The sequence below is a fragment of the Pipistrellus kuhlii genome, unplaced genomic scaffold (genome assembly GCF_014108245.1).
Source record: "Pipistrellus kuhlii isolate mPipKuh1 unplaced genomic scaffold, mPipKuh1.p scaffold_m20_p_2, whole genome shotgun sequence".
Lineage (NCBI taxonomy): Eukaryota > Metazoa > Chordata > Mammalia > Chiroptera > Vespertilionidae > Pipistrellus > Pipistrellus kuhlii.
Window position 1 is genome coordinate 120366604 of NW_023425515.1, and position 22647 is coordinate 120389250.

The 22647-nt window shown below is 50.5% G+C and overlaps 1 protein-coding gene across 6 annotated transcripts in view; it reads left to right on the plus strand.

Annotated features, from left to right (window-relative positions):
- Positions 1 to 20582, plus strand: part of GMPR (guanosine monophosphate reductase) — a 39744-nt gene extending 19162 nt beyond the window's left edge. For 4 of the 6 annotated variants that reach the window (XM_036448072.2, XM_036448074.2, XM_045584289.1 and 1 more), the window contains exons 5-9: positions 3109 to 3190; positions 7543 to 7649; positions 13570 to 13612; positions 16411 to 16570; positions 20117 to 20409. In XM_036448072.2, the coding sequence (XP_036303965.1) occupies positions 3109 to 3190; positions 7543 to 7649; positions 13570 to 13612; positions 16411 to 16570; positions 20117 to 20297 (573 nt within the window). In that variant the 3' untranslated portion in view covers positions 20298 to 20409. Of the gene's footprint in view, positions 1 to 3108; positions 3191 to 7542; positions 7650 to 13569; positions 13613 to 16410; positions 16571 to 17528; positions 17789 to 20116 lie in introns of all 6 variants that reach the window. The other 2 variants (XR_004989653.2, XM_036448073.2) reach the window with 2 other exon arrangements.
- Positions 20583 to 22647: the final 2065 nt, after the last annotated feature.

Here is a 22647-nt window from a genome sequence, read left to right on the forward strand (position 1 = left end):
CGTCCCCTCAGCCACCCTTGCCAGCCTCTGGGCTTCCCAGACAGCATCATTGTCTTCGAGCTTTTAGGCTTTGACCGTGCCTGGTTGTACCTGGTTCGTCCATCATGAGCTGACTTGATCTATTTTATTTTGTGTGCAGGAGGCCCTCTGAAATAAAATGAACTATAGGCAGCACCGGACTGGGCGGGGATGGGGGTACGGGGGAGGATGTGGAAATCAACATTGAAAATGAAATTTGTGGGGAGTTTAAAGTAGTGTCTTTAAGTTTTTGATTTCTTAATTTATTTTATTTTTTAAAAATGATTTTTATCTTAATTTTTAAAGCTTTATTTTTCAGCAGGTCAACCAGCAAGGAAGAATGAGCGTCTTATTTCTCAGAGTTCTATTAAGTTCTTTTTTGGGCACAGAGTTCATGCAGGTCCTTGTGCTTAAAAAAACAAACAAACAAACAAACCAAAAGAAAAAATATCATGTTTAATTAAAGTAATATAACCTATACTTTAAATCTAGAACATTTTAAAGAAAAAGATTAAAAGTCAGATAATCCCTCCATGTAGACATAATTTGTTAGCATGTGGGAGTGTGTTTTCATATATACATATACTTGTGCTGTCTTTTTTTAAAAACAAAGTGGAGCCCTACCCAGTTGGCCTGTGGACTCAGGGGTCCCGGGTTCCATTCTGGTCAAAGGCATGCACCTTGGTTGTGGGCACGTCCCCAGTGGGGGGTGTGCAGGAGGTGGCTAATTGTTGTTTCTCTCTCATTGATGTTTCTAACTCTCTTTTCCTCTCCCTTCCTCTCTGTAAAGCAGCAATAAAATACATTAAAAAACAAAATTAAAAAAAATAACAAAAACAACGTGGAGATCTTACTATTCCTTTTGTCTCCCGCATATTATACTGAAAGCATTTGGGCGTTTCCCCATGCCATTAAATGAGGCTTAAAAGCATCCCTGGATGGGCCCTGGACTGCTGAGCCCTTCCCCTTCCGGGGAGTACACTCACAGTGTTGCGCTGTTGTAAATAACATCCATGTACTCGAATCCTGTGACCTCATCTGTGATTACTTCCTTGGGAGGGAATCCTAGAAGTAGTCTTATGTATGAAATTTTGCATTTCTTCCGTGTGCATAAGAAATTGTTTTCTAAGACAACTTGTACTATAATAGACATTCCTTCAGCAGAGAAAGAGTGTCCATTTTTTCTTTAGCATTTTGTGTTTAGAATCACCAGTAGTTTGTGAAGTGAAAAGTGGTCCTTCACTGGTCTCATATGTGAAATCAATTATTAGTGAGGTTCCATTCTTTCACTGTCTATTGGCCAGTTGTATTTCTTTCATCCGTTTGTTCACTTCCTTTGGCAGCTGGTCAACGAGGTGTTAGCATTTTCCTTGTACGTTTGGAAGAGCTCCTATGGCAGGAACCCTTTGTCACAATTACAGGCATTCTCCCCACCAGCTTGATTGCCTCTTAGTTTTGATGATTGTATGTATGAATTTCTGTGTTTATATGTGCACAAGCTTTTTATTTTCAGATAGACAGATCTATGTTTATGTGTGTTGTTTTGTTTTTGTTAATTCTGACCTGAGGATATTTTCCCATTGACTTTTAGAGAATGGAAGAAAGGGAGGGATGGAGGGAGGGAAGGAGGGAGGAAGGGAATAAGGGAAAAAGGGAGGGAGGGAGGGAGGGAAAGAAGAAAGAAAGGAGGGAGAAACATTGATATGAAAGACACATCAATTTGTTGCCTCATGTATATGCCCCAACCAGGGCCGGGAATTTGTAACCCAGGTACATGTCCTTTACTGGGAATCGAACCCTCAACTCTTTGGTGTGAGGCTGACACTCTACTTAGCAACTCTAGCCAGGGCAGATCCGTGCTTATTTTTTTACTTTTATGCCTATTACAAGTATTTGTGGTTTTCTTCTAAGTTTGGGGAGGAGGGGATAAAACTTTTAGTTAAACTCTGTAATCCACCTGAAGCTTGTTTTGGTGAAAAGTATGAGTGATATTCTATATTTGTTCCCAAAAGATGCCTTTCCCAGCTCAGTCTCTTGAAATGGGATTCATTTCCTCGCTGACCTGTAACACAGTTCTCATATGTTGGAGCCCTCTTTCTGGACCATCTATCATTTTTGATTGTCAGACACTGCTTGGAGTAAAGCAGCTTTGAGCCCTCCTTATGGCCCTTTTCCAAGACAATTTCATTCGAAGTTAAGAGTCACTTTGTGTTGGTCAAAAAGGAAAAATTCCCTCTGGGAATCAATTCGGTGAAAGACAGTGGGACTTCAACGAGTGGAATGAGTATAATACGTAAGGATGCACTTCCCGAAATAAGACTGCACCGTTGTGAGAATTCAGTCAGGCATTGCACCACGTCTGGGCACCAGCTGAAGAATCCACAGGACAGTAAGTTGTTAGAAAGGGCTCCCAGGCTCCTGCAGTGAGAGAATGGTGCTGTTTCCAATCCAGAGGCATCCTCTGGTTCTCAGATGCTGCCGCTTCCTGGCTTATATGTCTTTTATTAGGGTCACAGCTCCGTGTTCCGAAAATGGAGCAGGTCCATGAGGGCTCCTCTGTCCTTTCCTATCTGCATGGGAACCTCTGACCCCAGGGTGGGCACACAGTGTCTGCCCAGCTGTGCGATGACCAGGGGTTTCCTGGCACCTGGGGCTCCACAAAGGTTCTTCATGAGTTTTACAATCTGTGACACATTTTATGCCCAACAATCAAGATTTGAATCAGCTGAGTGTTGCAGAGCTTATTTTATGTATTTGTTCTTTGTAGGATTTTATTTTGCCCATTGCTGAAATGTTTACAAAATCCTGATCTAGATAGTCTAGGGTCTTAGAGTTGTAAAATAATAGAGTTTAATACTCTATGTAGTGTCCGGGTGTCAAATTCTGTACTCCTATAGGATCCAATGTTTTCTCTCCTCACCCCCGCAGCCCCTTTTCTTTCTTTCTTTTATTTTGTTTGTTTGCTTTATTTCCCTGGCTGCCTGGTGGCTTGGGACATGCTCAGGATTGGGTCCAGGTGTGAGTCCTCACTCATTCCTTTGTACCACCAGGAGTAGTCCATGGTTGTGAGCTGTGTTCTTTCTGTCTCAGGCAGGGAACGTGGTGACAGGGGAGATGGTGGAAGAGCTGATTCTTTCCGGAGCAGATATAATCAAAGTGGGAGTTGGACCAGGTAAGGCTTGCCGGAAGAACAGCAGATGGGGTGTGTGGGGGAGGAATGGGGTCTGGGGCTTACAGGGGCTGGAGATGGCCAGAAGGGAGCCCATGAGTGAACCACCCACACGTTAAAGTACATTTCTTTTGGATCTCATTGAGCTCCCACAGAAGCTCTTCATTAGAAACATCATTGAGTTGCCATCTGATGCCCCCGGGTAACTTGTCAAGGAGCGGGGGTGGGTTAGGATGTGAGGTCCAAGTTTTAGGGTGTTGCTGTGGAAGAGAAAGATGCAGATTTCGTCCATGACCATCTCTACTGGGAAGAGGAAGATGAGGGGTGAAGAATCCCTGGGGCAGTTCACAGACATGAATAACTCAGGTTTCTGTGAGTGTTTGAAGGATCCCAAACACTGCAAATAGCACGCAGCTGTGAGGCCATATTGAGCGTGACCCGTGTGTTACCCAGGCAGTCTTTCTTTGGCTTCTCAGTTGGTACATATCTATATCAGACTTGTCCAATTCTTCTTGGCTTTCTCTCCTAGGACTGCTCATTGGTATCTTGAGTCGGGGGACAAGGCAGAACCTTTCTGTTCTTATACTGGTGGCTCCATTTTCTCTCTGGGCCAGTTGGCATTCGCTGACCCCTTTAACCATACCTGAACTGAGCTTCCATGCTTTTAAATTCTTCCTTCACATTTATTATTAACCAGACACTAAAATGGGAACCAAGGAAAGAAGATACACATTTTTAGTTGGGAATAAAAACAGCAAAGACTTAAAAAAATATCGCCTGGCCAGTGTGGTTTAGTAGTTGAGCATTGACCTATGAGCCAAGATTTCATGGGTTTAATTCCTGATTGTGGGCTCGATCCCCACCCAGCAGGGGGCATGCGGGAGGCAGCCAATCAATGTTTCTCTCTCATTGATGTTTCCATCTCTCTCTTCCACTTTCTTCCTCTCTCTCTAAAAATAAATAAAAACAGTTTTAAAAAATAGTGCCTACCCCAGAAAGCATTACCAGAGAGGAAGCAGATCATAAGCTAACAGGAGAAGGGTGTGGGCAGGTGCTGCTGGGGGAAGACACCGTTGGGCTGTGATGTGCTCACTGAGCCTCGAGGGAAAAGGAGAGCCTCGAGGAACTGTGACAGGAGAGCCCCTGAGCCGTTAACAGGGGAGATAGTCAAGATTGGGCTTTTTATATTGCCAATCACCTAAGCCATGGTTGGCAAACTGCAGCTCTCGAGCCACATGTTGCTCTTTGGCCCTTTGCATGTGGCTCTTCCACAAAATATCACGGCCTGGGCGAGTCTATGTTGAAGAAATAGCATTAGAAGAAGTTTAAGTTTAAAAAATGTGGCTCTCAAAAGAAATTTCATTCATGTACTGTTGATATTTGGCTCTGTGGACTAATGAGTTTGCCGACCATTGGGCTAAGCCAATTTGTAACACACTCTGATCCAGTGGTCGCCAAACTTCCGGACCTCACGGCCCACTGGTGGGTCCTAGGACCACCGGTGGCTACTGCTGCTCTGAGCAACAGGAAAGACAACTCTGTTCCTTACTGAGTGTCTGTCATTGTTGAAAGTAAAAAAGGATAAGGCCCAGCTCTTGCTTACAAGGAGCTCCCGTGTAGGACGGGCTGCAATGGACCAGGCTTGTAATGGAACAGAACAGGCTGGACGCAGACCTGGAGGACTCTTGTTCCCAAGGCAGGGAGCGCACCGGGGACCCGTTCAGTCAGAAACACATGCAGGGTGTCTTGTGGCTGCCGCTGTGCCGGTGGGTGCTGCATGCACGTGGGGGTGCAGAGCATTCTTGGCTCGCGAGGAGCTGTTCTCGATGTGATCTCGAGCACTCAGCTGTGTGCAGTGCCCTCATGCATGTCCTCTGTGTGTTTCCCTGAAGACTTACTGTCCTCCCACAGGCACCGTGTGACCCCCAGGCTGTCTGTCTGGAACAGACGTGACTGAGCAGGATCCGAGGCTCCTTTGGAGCCTGCTATATTGGGGCTGCTTCTTTAATTTAATTGGAGATTATATTGACATTTCACAGATTCTTTTGAGTAAAAACACTGAGTAATGTCTGTGTAAATGACAGCCTTAAAGAAGGTCCGTTAGTGAGGAACTCCCAGAAGCTGGGAGAAAGCATTAAAACTGGGCACCCCTGCTGCTAGGACTGGGAGAAATGTGGGTCCAGTCCCTCGCTTTACCCTGGGGGCTCATCAGGTTCACGCCCACCCTGGTCCTGAGCGGAGGCTGCCTGCCTCCCATGGGCCGTGGATCCGAGCGGACCCCGGGCTGGACTCACAGAATGTGGGCAGTGTCATCCGCAGAGTAGACTGGGAAATAGAAACGGAGAGAGCAAAGCAGATCTTTCAAACGTGTTACACTTAGGAGGTTTTTACTGCTCTGATTGGTAGAAGACTGTAAGAGGCCTACTAGGAGATACTTGGAAATGTCTACCATCAAAAAGTACAACTCTAACCTTAAAGAAATTTAAATAATTTCACATTAAAGATTTTAATATTTGGAAGAAGACCCCTCCCTTTCCTCCCCTCCCCTCCCCTGTGCGGAGCTCCAGGCCTCTGCGCCCAGGCCCCTGCTTCCCTTAAGGAGCTAGCAGTTGAGGGGAGCGAGGGCGAAAGCCAGTCCCGGCCCAGAGCCAGAGATTAGAAGCTGCACCTGTGCCTCACACAGTGCACGCACGGGCGGCGGGCGGGGAGAGACACTGGTGGGCTCCAGGACTGTGAGTGTTCTTGTGAGGGATGGGTGTAGAGAGATGGGTCCCGGCCTGCAGCTGGAGAGTTGCAGGAGAAGGGGGTCCCCCATCCTGTTTTCTTGGTGAAGCCAGGCCTGGGAGTATGGTCATGGTTCTCTATCTGACCCTGTTCCTAAGGACGCCTGGGAGACATCTGTGGGAAGCTGTGAAGCTGCTGGGGGGTGGGGGGAGGGCAGGAGAGGAGGCCGGGCTCTGACAACCTCACCCCCAGCGCTGGCGGGAGATGGACGGGTTCAGGGCACTCTGTTGTTGACACCATGGGGCCTCCAGCAGAAACTGGCTGAGCGTGAAGCAGTGGCAACAGGGATATGGTGACTGATCCATTATTGAGCTCTCAGATTCTTTCTGTGACTATTTATAGCTCTGTAGGCCCAGGCTCCATTCTCAGTGCTCTACAGGAGTGAGCATCCATGCAGCCGCTATCCCACCCAGCAGAGAAAAATGGTCCTTGGTTCTGACACAAATAATAATTATTTAAGTGCCTCTATTTTTAATGAATGCAGTGAGAACAGCTTCCCTGAGGCTGTGACATTTAAGATGAAGCCTGGAAGATGAGAAAGGGTTGGCAAGGCAGGGAGGGGGGAGAAGGGGCGTGCAGAGGCGAATGTTTGGACAGAGAACACCATGTTCAGAGAATCCCGAGGTGGGAAGAAACTGGCTGTACAGGAGGAACTGGAAGGTCAGAGTGGCTGGAGTGTGGAAAGCGGGAGGGGAGACGTTTGGGGTTTGGTTGCATGGTCTCGGAGCAGGTGCACACTTGCTGGGAGGGAGGGTGGGCATGGAGAACAGGCATTTGCGGGAGCCTCTGGTGTGCTTTGGCTTGGACCTAACTGGGATAACAGGGATGGTGGGCCAGGACTGGCCTTGGCCGTGGGAAAGACAGAGGTCAAGAGGATGAAGGCATTTAGGTGGCTGGTATGGATCCTGAGGGGAGGCTGACCTCAGAGCCCAGGCTGGATGCGGATTCGGACAGGGTTGGAGAGAGACTGAGATCATGGAGAACAGCAGGCTGGCATGTTGAGGACAGACTCGGGTGAGAGTGGGGGTGAGGAGGCAGGAGTAGAGTTAGTGCCAGGTCCTGGGCCAAATGATTTTATTCCCTATGCCACTTAATTTCTACCCTGTGAGGCCAGTGTTTTAATTTCCATGTCATAGGCGAGGCACTGAGGCCTGGAGAAGTTAGTAATTTGACAAACATTGTCAAGTTAGTAATTTGACAAACATTGAAGGTAAAGAGGCTGGAGGCTGTGGGAAAAATCTAGGAGGTCCCTTGAAATGTAGTGTGGTTGTGTGGGGAAGGGAAGGACAGTAGGAAGGGGTGGGAGTTTAAGTGCGTGGCCAGTCAGGGGAGCTGATGTCATAGGGGAGAGTGAGGGTGGCAGGCTGTGGGCTGGGTTATGCTTGAGATGTGAGCTGGTGACAGCTGTGAGGGCCCGAAGGGCTGCATGGCCCCATAGTGTGCTTTTAACCACTCTGTCGAGTTGCTGGGCAGTCCCTCCCTCGTGCCTCTCCTCTGCCATGTGACAGTGATGGAGGCTCACTTTGTGTCCCATTCTGCTCATGCATGAACCCTCTCTCTCCTCCACCCAGGTTCCGTGTGCACCACCCGCACCAAGACCGGGGTGGGCTACCCCCAGCTGAGTGCCGTGATTGAATGCGCAGACTCTGCCCACGGCCTGAAGGGGCACATCATCTCTGTAAGTCTCCAAGCGGGGCTGGAGGTCAGGTCGGGGAGCACCTCAGGAGTGCAGGCCCTGAGGCAGCCCTGCTTCCAGCTGCCACTCACCCAGCAGCATCCTGTGGGCCTGGGAGTGAGCAGCCTGCAGTAACAGCTCACTCAGTGAGCATGGCAGGCACCTTAGTAAGAATTCTAGTCGTAACAACTCAGGGTGGCAGGTAGCATGGTGGCGGGTAGGTGGGGAGCTTTGAGGAAGGGAGAGGGCCGCCCCAGATGGGGTCTGAAACAAGAGACACGTGTTGTCTCACAGCCTGGAGGCCAAATTACGAGGTGAAGGTGCTGGCGGGGCCATGGACACTAACTCTAGGAAGGCTCTGTTCCAGGCCTCTCGAGCTTCTAATAGTTCCCTGGCTTGTGGCACCATTATTGCAGTTTTCATATAGTGCCCTTCCTGTGTGCATGTCTGTCTTTGTGTCCAAATTTCTCCTTCTTATAAGAACATCAGTCCTCGGATTGGAGGCAGGACGACCTCACTTCAGCTGGTCACATCTCGGCGGTGCGGGTGTGCCAGTGGGTCAGCGGGTGCCGGGGTGAGAGCAGGTGCAGTGGCGTGTTGGGGGCAGCAGTCAGATTTTTGTAGGTTGATGTGTATGGGGAGGAGGTGAGGAAAGGCAGTTCTCATCCGCTAGCGCCAGGGAATAAGCAGACTTGTTAGCTAGGGGCAGTGTGGCCTGGTGCTCCGAGGTTCTTCACTTTCCATTAACATGAGGGATTTCCTAGAAGGGGTTAGAAGTTCGTTTTGAGCAAATGAAGTCCACAGACTTATGTGGGTCTGTACTCTTGACTTCAGCTCATTCCTTCTGACCAGCTAGTGTCTTAGGGTTCAGAGATGCCTTTTTACCCACCTTCCCTTTGACCAATGGAGTTTCACAAGTAGTTTTCTCCCACTTGCTGGCTGTCCTAACACCGCTGGAAACGCATCAGATGTTTTGGATTCTGCCACTTTGTCCTGGTGCCTTCCAGCTGTCTCATTTCCCCACTTAGTTGCTGAGTTAGCACATCCACGCTGGCGACATTCAGAAAGAAGCTGCAACATGGTCTGTTCAGCAGGTGCTTACACCCAAGCGGCTGGACTTGAATCAGGTTTCTATTTATTGTGGCCCATGTGGGCTCTGAGAGGCAGAGAGCAAAAAAATTCAGGAACACCCCCCACCCCCCTGCCCAATGTAGGTGAGGGTGAAGGTGTGACCAGTTAATTTGCTCTTGTCATCTGCTAAAGACATCACACAAAGGAGAGGATTTTAAACAACTTTGGAGGAAGTAATGGCTGTCACTTATTGAGCATCTACTATATGCCAGACAAAACATACATATAAGCTTTAATCCTTGGAACAACCTGTGGGTAGCTATTATCTTTTGATAGGTGTATTAGTCAGGGTTTTCTAGAGAAACATCCAGCAGAGAGAGAGAGAGAGAGAGAGAGAGAGAGAGAGAGAGAGAGTCAGTGTAGAGAGAGAGAGAGAGAGAGAGAGATTTATTGGAGGGAACTGGTTCATGTGCTTATGGAGGGCGAGAAGTGCCAAGATCTGCAGGATGACTCAGCAAGCTAGAGAAAGCTGATGGTGAGTTCAGTTTGGGTCTGCAGGCCTGAGAACCTAGAAGAGCCAGCATTTCACTTGGAACCAGGAGGAGGAAAAAACTCATTTCCCAATTCAAAGGCAGTCAATTAGGAAAAGTTCTCTTGGCATTGAATCATAAATCAGTGAATGAGATACAAGACACCTTAATGAGCCAATTAATTAGGAGCCGTTTATTGCGCGAGGCTCAGAGGGAGGTATCTCTTCCAAATCTCTGAGCCACACATACAGGAAGTCTCCCATGTTTATACTTTTCAAGCCTCTTTGTTTGCAGATATTACAAAGGGCTCTGTGTGAGTTATTGTTACAGACAGTTGTAACCTTGAATACATAATGAGTTAGTGCTTGGCATAAGAATATGGGAATTATTATCAGTGTTAGTCTATATTAGTCTATTACATTGGATGACTAGCTTGCAAGGTCAGACAGTTAAGTTTATCTTTTTTTATTATTTGAACTAAAAGTCATTTTATAGAATAAGAAGAGACTGTCTTAAAGTGACATAGTTTATATTGACAGTTTACGGGACAAAGGATTATCTAACAATATCAGAGAATTTCAAACAGCAGGTTTTTTTATTCAAGATGAAGGTTACAATGCTTCATTGGGAAGGGTCAACTTTTTTGTTCCATTTAAGCCTTCAGCTGATTAGATGGGGCCCACCCACATTGAGAGGGCAATCTGCTTTACTCAGTCTACTTATTCAAATGTGACCCTTATCCACAAACACCCCACAGACACACGCAGGTGAACGTTTAACCAGTCAAGGTGACACATACAATTAATAATCATCCCTGGTGAGGAGACTGAGGCTTTGCGTCCTTAAGTAACTTGTTCAGCATCACACTGCTGGTAGCCGGCAGAGTCAGCACTCAGACCGAAGTCTGTTCATCTCTGGTGTTCCACTTTCCCCCCTGACCTGAGGGAGCTCCAAGAGGGTGAAGGGCTTGCTACAGTCACAAAGAATGCAGGTTCCGCAGGATCCCGAGCCTGCTCATGTTCCCACCACATTGCTTCCGGAAACTTCAGTTTCACCTGTTCCACTAGAGGGCCAGTGCACAAAATTCATGCAACGGGCTCAGCCCTCGCAGCCTGGCTTCGTCTGGAAGGTCATCCAGAAGCACGCCCAGAAGGTCGTTCGGCTATCTGGTCTAATTAGCATATTATGCCTTTATTGTTATAGATACCAAGTCCTTCCCCCTCAGAGTTCTCGAGCACAGAGTCAAGAATCAGCACCCACCAGACAATTGGAAAGGGAGAGATTTATACCAACAACCCAATGGCTTGGACTTTGTATCTCTGATGGGACTAGTATTGTCTCTTCTGTACTTGAGATCAACGTGCTTATCACGGAGGTTGTGGGGGTCTGTTAATGACAGAGCATTGGTTCATTCAAAGCAGCCCCAGCCTTCTCCTTCCCTACACCCAGGCAGTGCCCTCGTCCCCTCATTGGCCCTTGGCCAAGAAGTAAAGGTTAATCAGCAAATTTCCTATAATTTTATATATTTTATTTATTTATTAATATTTTTTATTGATTTTTTTACAGAGAGTAAGGGAGAGGGATAGAGAGTTAGAAACATCGATGAGAGAGAAACATCGATCAGCTGCCTCTTGCACACCCCCTACTGGGGATGTGCTCGCAACCAAGGTACATGCCCTTGACTGGAATTGAACCTGGGACCCTTCAGTCCGCAGGCTGATGCTCTATCCACTGAGCCAAACCGGTTTTGGTGCCTATAATTTTATTGATTTAATGTAGTACTTTACGAACAGCTAGACCTTTATTTAGAAATACCTACACAAATTATTTCAAATAATTTTTTTTTTTAGGTTTGAAAAATTCCTCAACAAAAGTAGGTTTAGCTTAGAAAAAGTTAGAAAATGCAAATAAAGTAAAGGAAATAAATATGACTAGGACTGCCAGCATCTTAGGCTAAACGCTGCTAATGCTTTGATAGGTATGCTTCTAGACATTTTTAGAGTTTTCTCTTAACCACGGTTCTAGTCTTGTTCTTCTATTATTATAGCTGTGTGACCTTGGGCAAGTCATTCAACCTTTCTGAGCCTCCCTTATCCTTCCCACACTCCTCCCCCCTTACAAAATACCAACTTCAGGTTCTTGTGGTGATTGAATAGACAAGGCAAGTTTGGAACAGTTCCTGGCTTATAGTCGGTGTTTGATTCAAATTTCTTCTGCCTACCCCATGCTTGCTTTTACTACCCATTATTTTAGGGACAAGCAAGGCTCTTTTTTTTTTTTTTTTTAAGAAGAGGTAACCTGACAGTTCACCGATTGAACACCATTCATGTAATGTGATGCCTTTCCTACTAAAGTGTAATGCTAACACCCATGAAACACAAAACACGCAGCCCTCTGAGTACCTGCACACCCTTTTAGTGTGTGTGCTGCTGGCACACGCCCTGCATACTTCCTTTAAAACCAGCTTCCAGCAGCTATGAATGTTTCGGTATGAAAACCAATGTCTTCCTTTCATCACCGGAGGTTGTCCCTACTGCTCTGCTCCTGAGAACATGGAATCATGCTTTGAACAAGTTTGGGAACCATCTGTAAAAGGAGGCAGGGAGCATCCGCGTGCCCTGAGGCACAGTGTGGTGTTGGGATGCACTGGGCGACGTGTCATCAGCGTGTTACTCTGCAGTGTTTATTTCACAGTGGGCACCCAGACAGAGTGGGCAGAGGCTGCAGTGAGAGTGACTTCTCTCCACAGCACGTCACACGTCCTGTTCGCTGCACATCCGGCCCATCCTGGCAGCAGAGCGCACTTGCTCAGGGTCCTGGCAGCTCAGGTCTTCTGCGGCCTCACACTGACCACACTGACGTGGAATTTCAGGGCCCCACAGGAGACACCCCAGCAGTCATAGGCTACTTACTCACACACAAGTGAGCAAAAGGCGTCAGGGGTGTGTGTGTGTGTGTGTGTGTGTGTGTGTGTGTGTGTGTGTGTGTGTTTAAAGTCAAATATTGTTAGGGAACTATTTGTTGTTAATCCTCCCTAGAGGATATTTTTTCCATTACTTTTTCAGAGACAGTGGATGGAGAGAAAAAGAAACGTCAAACGTGAAAGAGACACATTGACTGGTCGCCTCCGGCTTGCTCTCCAAACACGAAATCCAGTACATGCCCTTGACCCAGAACGAAACCTGTGACCCTCCCACATGCAGGCCCATGCTCTAACCACTTAGCAACATGAGCCAGGGCTGGTAGGGTCCTATTTTAACAGAAGCATGAGTTTATTATCATAAGTTGTGATTATAGGTTTGAAACCCTATAGTGTTGTACTGATTTAGATAAAGAGGTAACGCACTTTGAAAATAACTGGCAGGACACATGAAGGGCATATGGGTTGTACCTTTGAAAGAGCAACTCCAGCGGCGCACCCACCTTCCTGCCAATTGCAAAGCAAGGCGGTCTGGTGGCCTGTGTTCTGTGTTCTTCCCAGTGCTCTTTGCCGCCCTGAGGGCGGGCCCCACCTCCCTGCAACAGATGCTTCCCTCAGAGACCTGCTGTTTCTCTAAGACCGGCCCTGAGTTTGGGCTCTATCACTTCTCACCACCCTGAGCGCCAGCCCTGCCTGCCCCGTGCATTTGCCTCCTGGCCTCTCCCGGTGGGCCTGGCTGCTGCTTCAGACTGCCCTGTACCCTTCCCCTTCTTGGACCCCACACGGCCACGGTGTGCACAGAATAGCAGGGATTTGGTCACGTTGTGCCCTCTGTGTGTGTGTGGGGAAGCACAGCAGCTTTGCATCCGGAAACCGGGTACTGGGTTGCTGGCGTTTGGACATAACCCTGCCGGGCAGCCCAGGATAACAGGCTGTCCTGGGTGGGGAGGGCGAGTGTCACGAACGCATGTCTGACTAAGGTAACTGGGCACATTACATGAAGGGGAATTAGAAACATGGGGGGCCTGGGAATATAAAGGACCGAATTTGGTGTTCTTTCTGGCTCTTAAAATAAGCCACCCCTTGTACTAAATAAATCTCACCTCACTCCAGGCAGGTGGGGAGAGGTGACTACTGAATGAGAGCGAACTGGGAGGGCGGATGGCTGGGCGTGCTGAGGAGGAGGAGGAGGAGGAGGAGAGAGCCCCTCTGGTGCTCAGCAGCTTCCCAGGCAGAGGGCAGGGCTGGGGTGGACGGTGCCTGTTGAGGGGCGTGTTGGCTTTGGCTCTGAGGGTTGTGTACTTGGCTGGGGTGGGTATGGGTATCAACTCCCAGTCACCTCAGGAAAGAGGGAGGGCCTGGTGAGCTCCCACTGACACCCTTTCTGCTCTCCTCTTTGAAGGATGGAGGCTGCACGTGTCCAGGAGATGTCGCCAAAGCCTTTGGTGAGGAGAATGGAGGATGGGGTGGTGGGGGGCGGGGGGGAGCTCTCTGCAGCTGTGAGCTGGCTGAGGGGTGGGGACCTGGAAGGGAGGTTGGGGGGAATCTGGAATGAGGAGGTGGAACCTGCAGGGGTCTTTCTGGGCCAGTCCTGAGTGTCCTCTCCCTGGATTTCAGACCCAAATCCTGGCATCAGTTTCATTCTGGCTCAGCAGAGCAGGCCGAGCACCCATGGATAGATTTAGGGATAGCATCCTGCAGGCCAGGGGTGGTGAAGTCATGGCTCAGAAATCACGGCTGAGAAGGCTCAGGTCTTGTAGAAAGGACTGGATCAGGTCCAAATAAGCAGTAACCTCAGGGAGGGTCTGTGGGGAAACCCCAGCAGGGGGCTGGCTTCTCAGAAGCAGTTTCTTACAGGAGGCTGAGGAGCCTGTTTCCCACTAGGGGGCAGCAGTGTCCTGCTGTGAGCCAGTGGGTTTTTCTCAGGAAAGCATCTCAACACACTGTGCCCACCGCTTAACCCTCAACCCGTGCAAACTTTGTGCAGAGGTCAGAGCTGCCCACATGGCTGGGTTCTCCGGAGTGTGGAGTGGGAGCCCTATGTATTCACTGGCAGGAGGCAGAAACCGAACTCCATGGCTCCACCCTCCTCTCCTGTCCTCACAGTCACATTTGTGGTTGATTTATTTGTTCTTGCTCAATGAAGGGAGACTTTTTGACATCAGGGATGCCCGTGGCTCTTCCCCTCACCAGTGTGGCCCCTCCTCCCCCATCACTGGTTCAGAGTTCACCCCATGGAATGCTCTAGGCTTGGGCACTGGCTCTCGTTTTGTTTTTAAACACTGGTAATGAAGCATGGGGCAGTGCTCTCAGCAGCTGGGTTTGTAGCAACCCTGGAGAATGTCCCAGGGACAAGGCTCTAAGAGGCAAATGACAAAGTCAGGGTCCCAGCCTCGGGGCGGAGCAGGGAGAACACAGGCCTCTCGCTGTCCTGGCACGCTCGGTTACCTTGATGGAAGGGCCACCGGCCAAGGACATTTTCACTTTTGACTTTTGAGCAGCCTCTTCTCCATGCTGATGGGTGGGAGCAGCATCTTCTCAATGGTGCACGCGTGTCCCTGCTCAGAGCGGGAGTGAGTACACTTTAAGGTGCCTGGTCCCGAAGAAGGAGCCTCGTAGGTAGCAGGTCTGGGCAAGGTTCCTAGAGTCTTTCCTCGTCCGCTCTCCCTCCAGCAAGTGCAGGGGGAGCTAGGGAGCATGAGAAGAGGGACTGGATCAGGGAACGTGCTGGTGGGAAAGGCCTGGAAGGGTCAGAAACGAGGTTCATTAGAAGCCTCTTCAAAGCACCATTGAGGACCTGTGTCTGTGCTCCCGCTGTTTCCATCTGCTCCCAGGCTGTGGTCATCAGGGGGCCTGGCTGACTCTCGCTTTCTCAGTCACCTTAGAATCATGGCACAGGGGCCACGGAGCCAGCATCTGTGTTAGGGACCCCGCAAGGAATGGCTCAAAGCTGGTTACAGGCAGGAAGCCCTGTGGTGCCAGGCCAAAGGGCCTGCTGGGCAGCCTGCCTGTCAGAGATGCTGGCAGAAGGGACTGTAAGACTGAGCCCCCAACCCACCCCCGGAGTCCTCATAACTATTTAAATAACCAGATGGAAGGGGTCACGGCCACTTTTCAGGGTTCCTATGCTTGCTCCTCCTTGTCCTTCATCCTAATGACTTAAGGCAGTGGTCGGCAAACTCAATAGTCAACAGAGCCAAATATCAACAGTACAACGATTGAAATTTCTTTTGAGAGCCATAGTTTAAACTTAAACTATCTAGGTAGTTTGTTATTACATTGTTATTAACAATGTATTAATTGTTAATACATTGTTATTAACTTAATTAGGGTACTACTAAGTTTGCCTTTGCTAAAAACTCAAGGAGCCAAAGAGCCACATGTGGCTCGAGAGCCACAGTTTGCTGACCACTGACGTAGTGTATCCGTCCCCTGGTGTCCTCGTGTTCCGAATGTGAACCCTCGCTAGGACTTCCTGGGCAGCGGCTGCAGTGGTTTGTAGCAGTCGGTGGAGACCCTGTCTGCACAGTTGTCCATGGACAGGGTGGGGGTGGGATGGTTTCTGTTCACATACACCCTTTACTTCCTTCACAACCAGGCATGGGCGTCTCCCATGTGCCAGGCACTGGGACAGACCTGGGACGCGGCAGTGGCCAGTCCCGCTGCTCCAGCAGCTCCTGGCCCTGTCCCAGTGCAGCCTTCAAAGGCAGCGTCAACACCCCTGTGTCCTCTGCATTTGGCCTGGAGGCTTCATGCCATTTGGTGATTAACATGGGATATTATTTATTCTAGAAGGCAAATATCACAACAGAGGCGGGAGGTCGAGTTTTACACAATACATGTCCATGCGTACATACACAGGTGCAGGTGTCTGTCCTTCATGCCATTCCGGTATAGGAGGTTCGGTCTGCTCCGAGTCCTCACAATGTACACGGTGTGAGCGTGCCAAGAGCTGAAGGTAGACCAGACGCCTGTAGAGCAGTTACTGCATCAGGGATAAGATGGACGGCGGGGAGCTTCCAATGCTGCTCAGAGTCTAAGTTCACCCTCGGAAGGTGCTCATTGTTGATGACGGAGGACTGGCCCTTGTTAAACTTTGTCCGGAAGGGAGAGGTGGGCTTCTCTTTGGATGGTAGCTAGGTGGCGGGAGGGTGAGAGGGGGTGGCACTTGGATCTTCCCGGAGCCTGTTTTCTCTGAGCTCTTTCCATTGCTGCTTCCTCCTGTCCCACGCTGGGCGTGTAGGAGCCGGAGCAGACTTCGTCATGCTCGGAGGCATGTTCTCGGGCCACGCCGAGTGTGCTGGGGAGGTGATCGAGAGGGACGGGCAGAAGCTCAAGCTCTTCTATGGGATGAGCTCCGAAACAGCCATGAAGAAACACGCAGGAGGGGTGGCCGAGTACAGGTAAGGCTTCTCGCCGGCAAGGACTCGCATTTCTCCTGCTCCTCTCAGAAACGGGTGGAAGCAGGTCTCAAAGCACGTGGCTTCTCTTTATAGGAAAGCACTACGGGCAGGGGCTGCAAAACCTGTCTCGCTCTTTGTAAGTAGCCATATTCTTACCCAGCTAGTGTGCAGTGCTGGGGGCCCTCAGAAGGCAGTGATGGCAGAGCTGATTGGGGATGGGTTGGACATGGACTGGGGTGTGTGTGAGTAGGGAGGGCTCCTGCTCACCAGTCCCCGAGGTGACACTCCAGACTTCCTTCTGGTAGAGCACATGTGTCAAACACAAGGCCCGCGGGCCAAATCCGTCCCACCAGGCCTTGCAATGTGGCCTGCACCGTGCTGTCATCACTGCACTCCGCTGCGTTTCCATCACAATGACAGTTTATGACTGTTCAGTAAACCATTCGGCCCGCGATTTAGGCTGGATTTTAGATTTTGGCCCCTTCTCTGATTGAGTTCGACACCCCTATGGTAGAGCCTCTGCTGATCTCTCCCAGTGACCTCTGACCTCTAGCCCGGTATGTGTGCAGGCTGCGAGAATTGGGTTGAAGAAGGGTCTTCATTGCGTATGAAACAGGTATGGTTCTGGACCATCATGTGGTGCTCGGCTTTCTTGAAGAATGCCATGTTTCGCCCACGGGCCTCACACAGCACCTGTCGGCTCTGACCATTGAAACAGGCATCATCTTTAGCCACGTCATTGCCCCTCATTGTAGACAGGATGCTACATCTGCATTCCTTCTTTTTTTAAATCCATGATCCTGAAAGATAACCTGGCCTTTAGTTCACTTCCATCTACGTTATTGTTTTACCGTTAAGTTAGGTTTATTGGGGCGACAGTGGTTAAAATCACTTCCATTTTATTGCCTGCATGTGTGTTTATATGACGATATATCTATGATCTTGCCCTGCTCCAGAGAGGCTGCTGTTGCCCTTATTGGGGTTGGCGCTGATGACAGGGCACACGGAGGGGCAGGACGGAGGTCCTTAGACTCAGGAGAAAGTCCCCTGTGGGAGGCCAACTGTCTTTCCCCAGAAGCCTCAGCGCTGGGATGGAACCCAAGCCCTCTGTGTCCTACCATTCCTACCCTCCATGTCCCACCATTCCTTCCACACTAACCGCTTATTGTAAGGACATGGGATCCAGGTGCATTACATAAGGTTCAAACCAATCCAGAGGTGAAACATCAGCACTCCCAGAGATTTGCAGTGGGCAGGCAGGTGGGCAGGCGGGGGGGGGGGGGGCACTGTGGGGCACCGTCTCTCAAGCTCTTTCTTCTGTAGGGAACCGGGGATTTCCATCCTCTCTCTGCCAGTCTTTCTCTTTTGGGGGGACCTCAATAAATAGAACATTATAGAATGGGGAAGGCGGGTTGGGAAAGAGGAGTAGGGGACTGACTGGCCACCTCCGATGATCAGAGCAAGGGCACACTCCTTCCCCTGCAGCCTGAGGACGGCCATCCCGTGTGGTGACTGATGGAGGAGGGGGGACCTCTGGCCAAGCTCCCGCTTTCCCAGCAGCCACTGTCACATCCCAGGTGGGCGGGGACTCCTGGGCACTGGGGTGTGAGGAGCCATGGGGGGCGGCAGCTGGCCACTTTGCTTGGAGTACACTGTTTGCCCTGTAGCTGTCGCATCTGTTTCGGGGTCTAAGAAAAGCAGACAGGGAAGGCCCACGAGGCTCCAGCATGGACAGAAGCCAAGGGGCCAAAAGAAAAGTCATCTCCTGTCATGTCAGCAGGGTCCAGACACAACAGGAGATAAAATATTCAGGAGCAGCAAGACTCTTATCTGAAAGTGTATTCGAACCTGAGACAAGAAAGAGACACCCTTGGAGGAATCAGGACTTTGACCCAAAAGGCAGCCTGAGCCCTGCAGGATGTATCTGTTCTCCATCTTCCTTTTCCTCCCTTCCTCCCTTCCACCTTTCCCTCTCTTTTCCTGGGCATTTGCAGCCTCATCACCATTGTCTCCTCACAAGAATGGTTCTCCTCATTGACATTGTTTAGTTAAGACCCCATTATGTATGCTGTGCTAGTTCCTTCCCAGTCGTTATCCATTTATTTAGTCCTCATGCTGTCCATCCTTAGGAGATCAAAGCACCATTGTTTTACAGGTGAGAAGACTTGAGCGGCAGCAGTAAAGGACTTGCAAAAGGTGCTGTCAGCAGTTAGCAGAGAACCAGGATGAAAATCTGGGTGATTTCCAGGAAGCCCCCGGAAGGCCTGGGCCTCAGAAAATGAAAGGGCAGGCATGGCAGGCACGCGTGCAAGGACGCTGTCTCTGGTCACAGAGAGCAGTGACCTGAGTCTCCCGCTTCCTGGAATCAGTGCCCTAAGCCAGCCGCCAGCCCAGCCCGTGGCCTAGTCATGGTCTATACAGACTTCACCCAAGGGCAGTCTTGCATGTGTAGGTTTCAGGATACAAGAGTTTTTCCCTTTTGAAATTTCAGGTACTATGTTTCTAATCAAGAGGTAGTATTTTAATAGTTGAAGAGAGACCAGCTAGAGAAAGTTCCAGTAACAATTTGGTAATTGTTAAAATTTCCAGATTGGCCCGTAGGTGGGGCTAGAGTTCTGTATAGATTGGGGGTCTCCTTTTTTGCGCAGTCTCTCCAAAAGCGGGTCTGGACCGTGTCCCCATTTGGCAGGAAGGGACCTGACGTGTGGAGTCAGTGTCACTGGAGGCTGTGAGGAAGGGCCAACTCAGCAAGGACAGATTTTGGGTTTGCACGTTACACTGGACCGGAGTTTCTGAATGCTCCTCCAGAAACAGGAAGATGCTAACCTAAGCCCTCAAGGCTCGGTGCTAAAAAAAGTCCCAAGTTCTACTCTGGTTCCACCTTGCTGGGACCTTACCCCACACCCAGCACCGCAGGTGTATGACTTGCGTGAGTGCGGGTGTGAGCTGGGGGGATGTGCCCCACAGCGCCCTGCCCTCTGGGAAGGCAAGCTGTTGGAGGGGAGTCAGGGCATCCTGCTGGTGGAGGTGCCTACATAACCTGCTGGGTGAGAGTGTGCATTTCATTGGCAGCCTCTTTCTCCTCCTCCTCCTCCTCCTCCCCCACTCCTTGGGAGACGCTCAGGTGAAGCTCCAGGGTCTTCTGTTGTTGATCAGGGAGAGGAGAAGAAGGGGCGGTGTCCGTTGGCCTGGAGATAACCCCCCACATCTGCTCTCCTGCCCACAGCGGGAGACAGGAGCTCAGACAGGTGGGGAGAAAGGTGAAGTGAGTTTCTGTGGGGCAGAGGGGAGGCCCGCTGCTGAGAGGAATGCGTTGAGCAGGTCTGGGTTGCTCACAGATGCTTCCCTGGTGCTCTGAGCAGCTGGCAGGAGGTCAGGCATTTCGGGTGCGAGGACCTGCCCATCTGAGATGCGGGCGGGGCCATCCTGGTGTTTGGGGCCTTTGGCTACCGAGGGCCCTGGGGCTGCTTCAGGGGCGAGAGCTGGGAGTAACTGGTCCCTAAGGAAGAAGAGATGGGGTAAAAGAGCACTTCCTTTTTCTCCCAGAGCGTCGGAGGGCAAGACGGTGGAAGTGCCTTACAGAGGAAACGTAGAACACACGATCCTGGATATCCTGGGGGGACTGAGGTCGACCTGCACCTACGTGGGGGCCGCCAAACTCAAAGAGCTCAGCAAGAGGACGACGTTCATCCGGGTGACCCAGCAGCACAACACAGTGTTCGGCTAGCCTGGGGCAGGTGCCGGCTGGAAGCTTCCACACGCTGCATCCACATCCCCGACCATCTGAGCTTCGGGCTGCTCCCGAATGGCAGGACCTGCCACCCCTCCTGCCGCCTGGAGGCACCGGGTCCCCTGGTGCCTGTGGTGGGGCAGGAGGCAGAGCACTGAGAGGGTCAGTGGTCATTGCCAGCTGCCCGGAACTCATAACCTCATTGTGAAAACTAACACTCGTACCTTTTTCTTTGTTTTTTAAAAAGAAAATGGTTTCACTTGAATATACTGCTGTTATCTTCAGACGTTCCGAGTCCCGGAGTTTGCTTTTTCAGGAACCATGTTGTAGGGGGATCTGGGGGTTTCCCACCTCCTTCCCAGACATGCCAGCTGGTGGCTCTCAGTCCAGATACCTGGAAGGGGGAGGGGGAACAGTGAGGGTAACCAGTCTCCCCGCTCCGGCTTCCTTCCGTTTTCTGGAGAAGAACCAAAGCACAGGAGGGGTGAGGAGGCGCCGGCTTCCACAGCTCCTCTCAGAGGGCGGGGATGTGAGTCATCACCTTTGTTAGCTGAGTCTTTTGGGACCAGCGCCTCTGCCCCTGCCAGTTGGTGCTCGTTCTGGGACGCTGTCCCTGTCCCTTTTCTGGTTTGTCACTTAGCTTTGTTTCCTCCATTTCTTCCCCTTCCTTTCTGAGTCCCAACTTGCCTGGCTGGCCTCTCTCTTCAAGAGATTATACATTACTTTGAAATTCCACTCCATATTTTACTGAAAGGTTATCCACCCAAAAATTAGCAGGTAGAGTCTCATTGAAAAAAAACAAAACAAAAACAAAAACAAAAAACCAGCAAACAATTTGACCGGTGGCTTCCTAAAAGCATTGGTTTAAAACATGAGCTAGAACCATCCCCTCATGGTGATTATGCTGTGAAGGAAGGACCACCGGTGTTCCTGGATAATGACCAACTCACAGGAGTGTTAGTGCTTTCCTGGAGAGAGGACCCGGGCCTGGCAGGAGCCCTGCAGCCGGCCGCGGTGGCGCTGTGTCCGCTGTGTCCACAGTGAACGTGGGCATTGGTGACGGCTGGCCGCTTTCTGAAGCATTACTTGAGGGATAGGACTGGAGGGTGTGCAGACCAGGTATTACTTCTAAAGAAACAGACACAGGAGTAAACTTTTCCCTGAAAAGGCAGCAATGGCCCTAGAGTAAGGAGGGCAACTGTAGGAGGGCAACCACCAAATCGCACACACTCAGAGTTCCGTTTTCAGTCTTACCAGAATACCATCAAAGACCCGCGACTTTAACTCCACTGGAATACCTTTCCCCCACACCCCTGGGGAACGATGCTTGTGCTGGTGGAAATGTGGATGGCTACACCTTGGAGATGTGAGGGTCAAGGAGGTGTAGTCAGAGCAAGATGTGGGGCTGTGCTGGAGGCACCCCGCCTTTTCTGCCTGCTGAGCAGGAGGGGTGAGCCCCAGGCTGTCCTGTGGAAGATGGAAGAGTGCTTGACACTCCTCTTTATTGTTTCTTTATGCAAAACTAGGGGCCCAGTGCATGAATTCATGCAGCTTGAAAGGAACTGTGGGCCACAAGGTTGTGGTGGGCACAAGGGCGGGTCTCGGCTCATCCTCCGAACCCCTGCCTGGCTCCTCCCACCATGGCTCCTAGTCTCTTGTCTGTCAGTAGCCCTGCTCCTGCCACTGCCACTCCCACACACTGATGGCCCCGGGCACACCCGCTGACAGCATGGAGCAATTGGGGCCGGTGCCAGCAGTGGGTGCCAGCAATTGCTGCTGCCCCAATCACCCCTCAGGAGCAGGGGGAGGTGGAGAAGCCCTGAGGGGCAATCGGGGCTGGCAGCGAGTGTAAGTGGGGCCAGCACTAGCAGCAGATACAAGCACCAAGTGGGACCACAGCATGTGGGAGCAAAGAATTTTCAGTAACCACCGGAGGCTCACCCCAATGACAGCAACTGGCACCCCGCCTTGGTCTGGAGCCCCCATTCACCTTCTCCAACATCCCACCACAGCCTATACCTGCCATGTTCTGCATGCGCCCCCTAATGGTCAGCACATATCATAGTGACCAGTTGTTCAGCCATTTGGTCTCTTTGCATATTAGGGTTTTATATTTAGATAGATGAGGGAGAGAGGTGAAACAAAGAAGGACCTGAGGATATCCACTTAAGATGTCCCAGCAGTAGTCAGTAGGAAGGGACTGTTACCAGTGTCTGCCCTTGGGCTGGGCTCCTCCTGGGCTCCCTTCAGAGTGTCCAGGGCGGAGACACCCATCACCCAATGGCCCCTGTGAGCAGCCCTCTGCTGGGTATCTGCTCATGGTACCTGTGTCGCGCAGCCTGCAGAG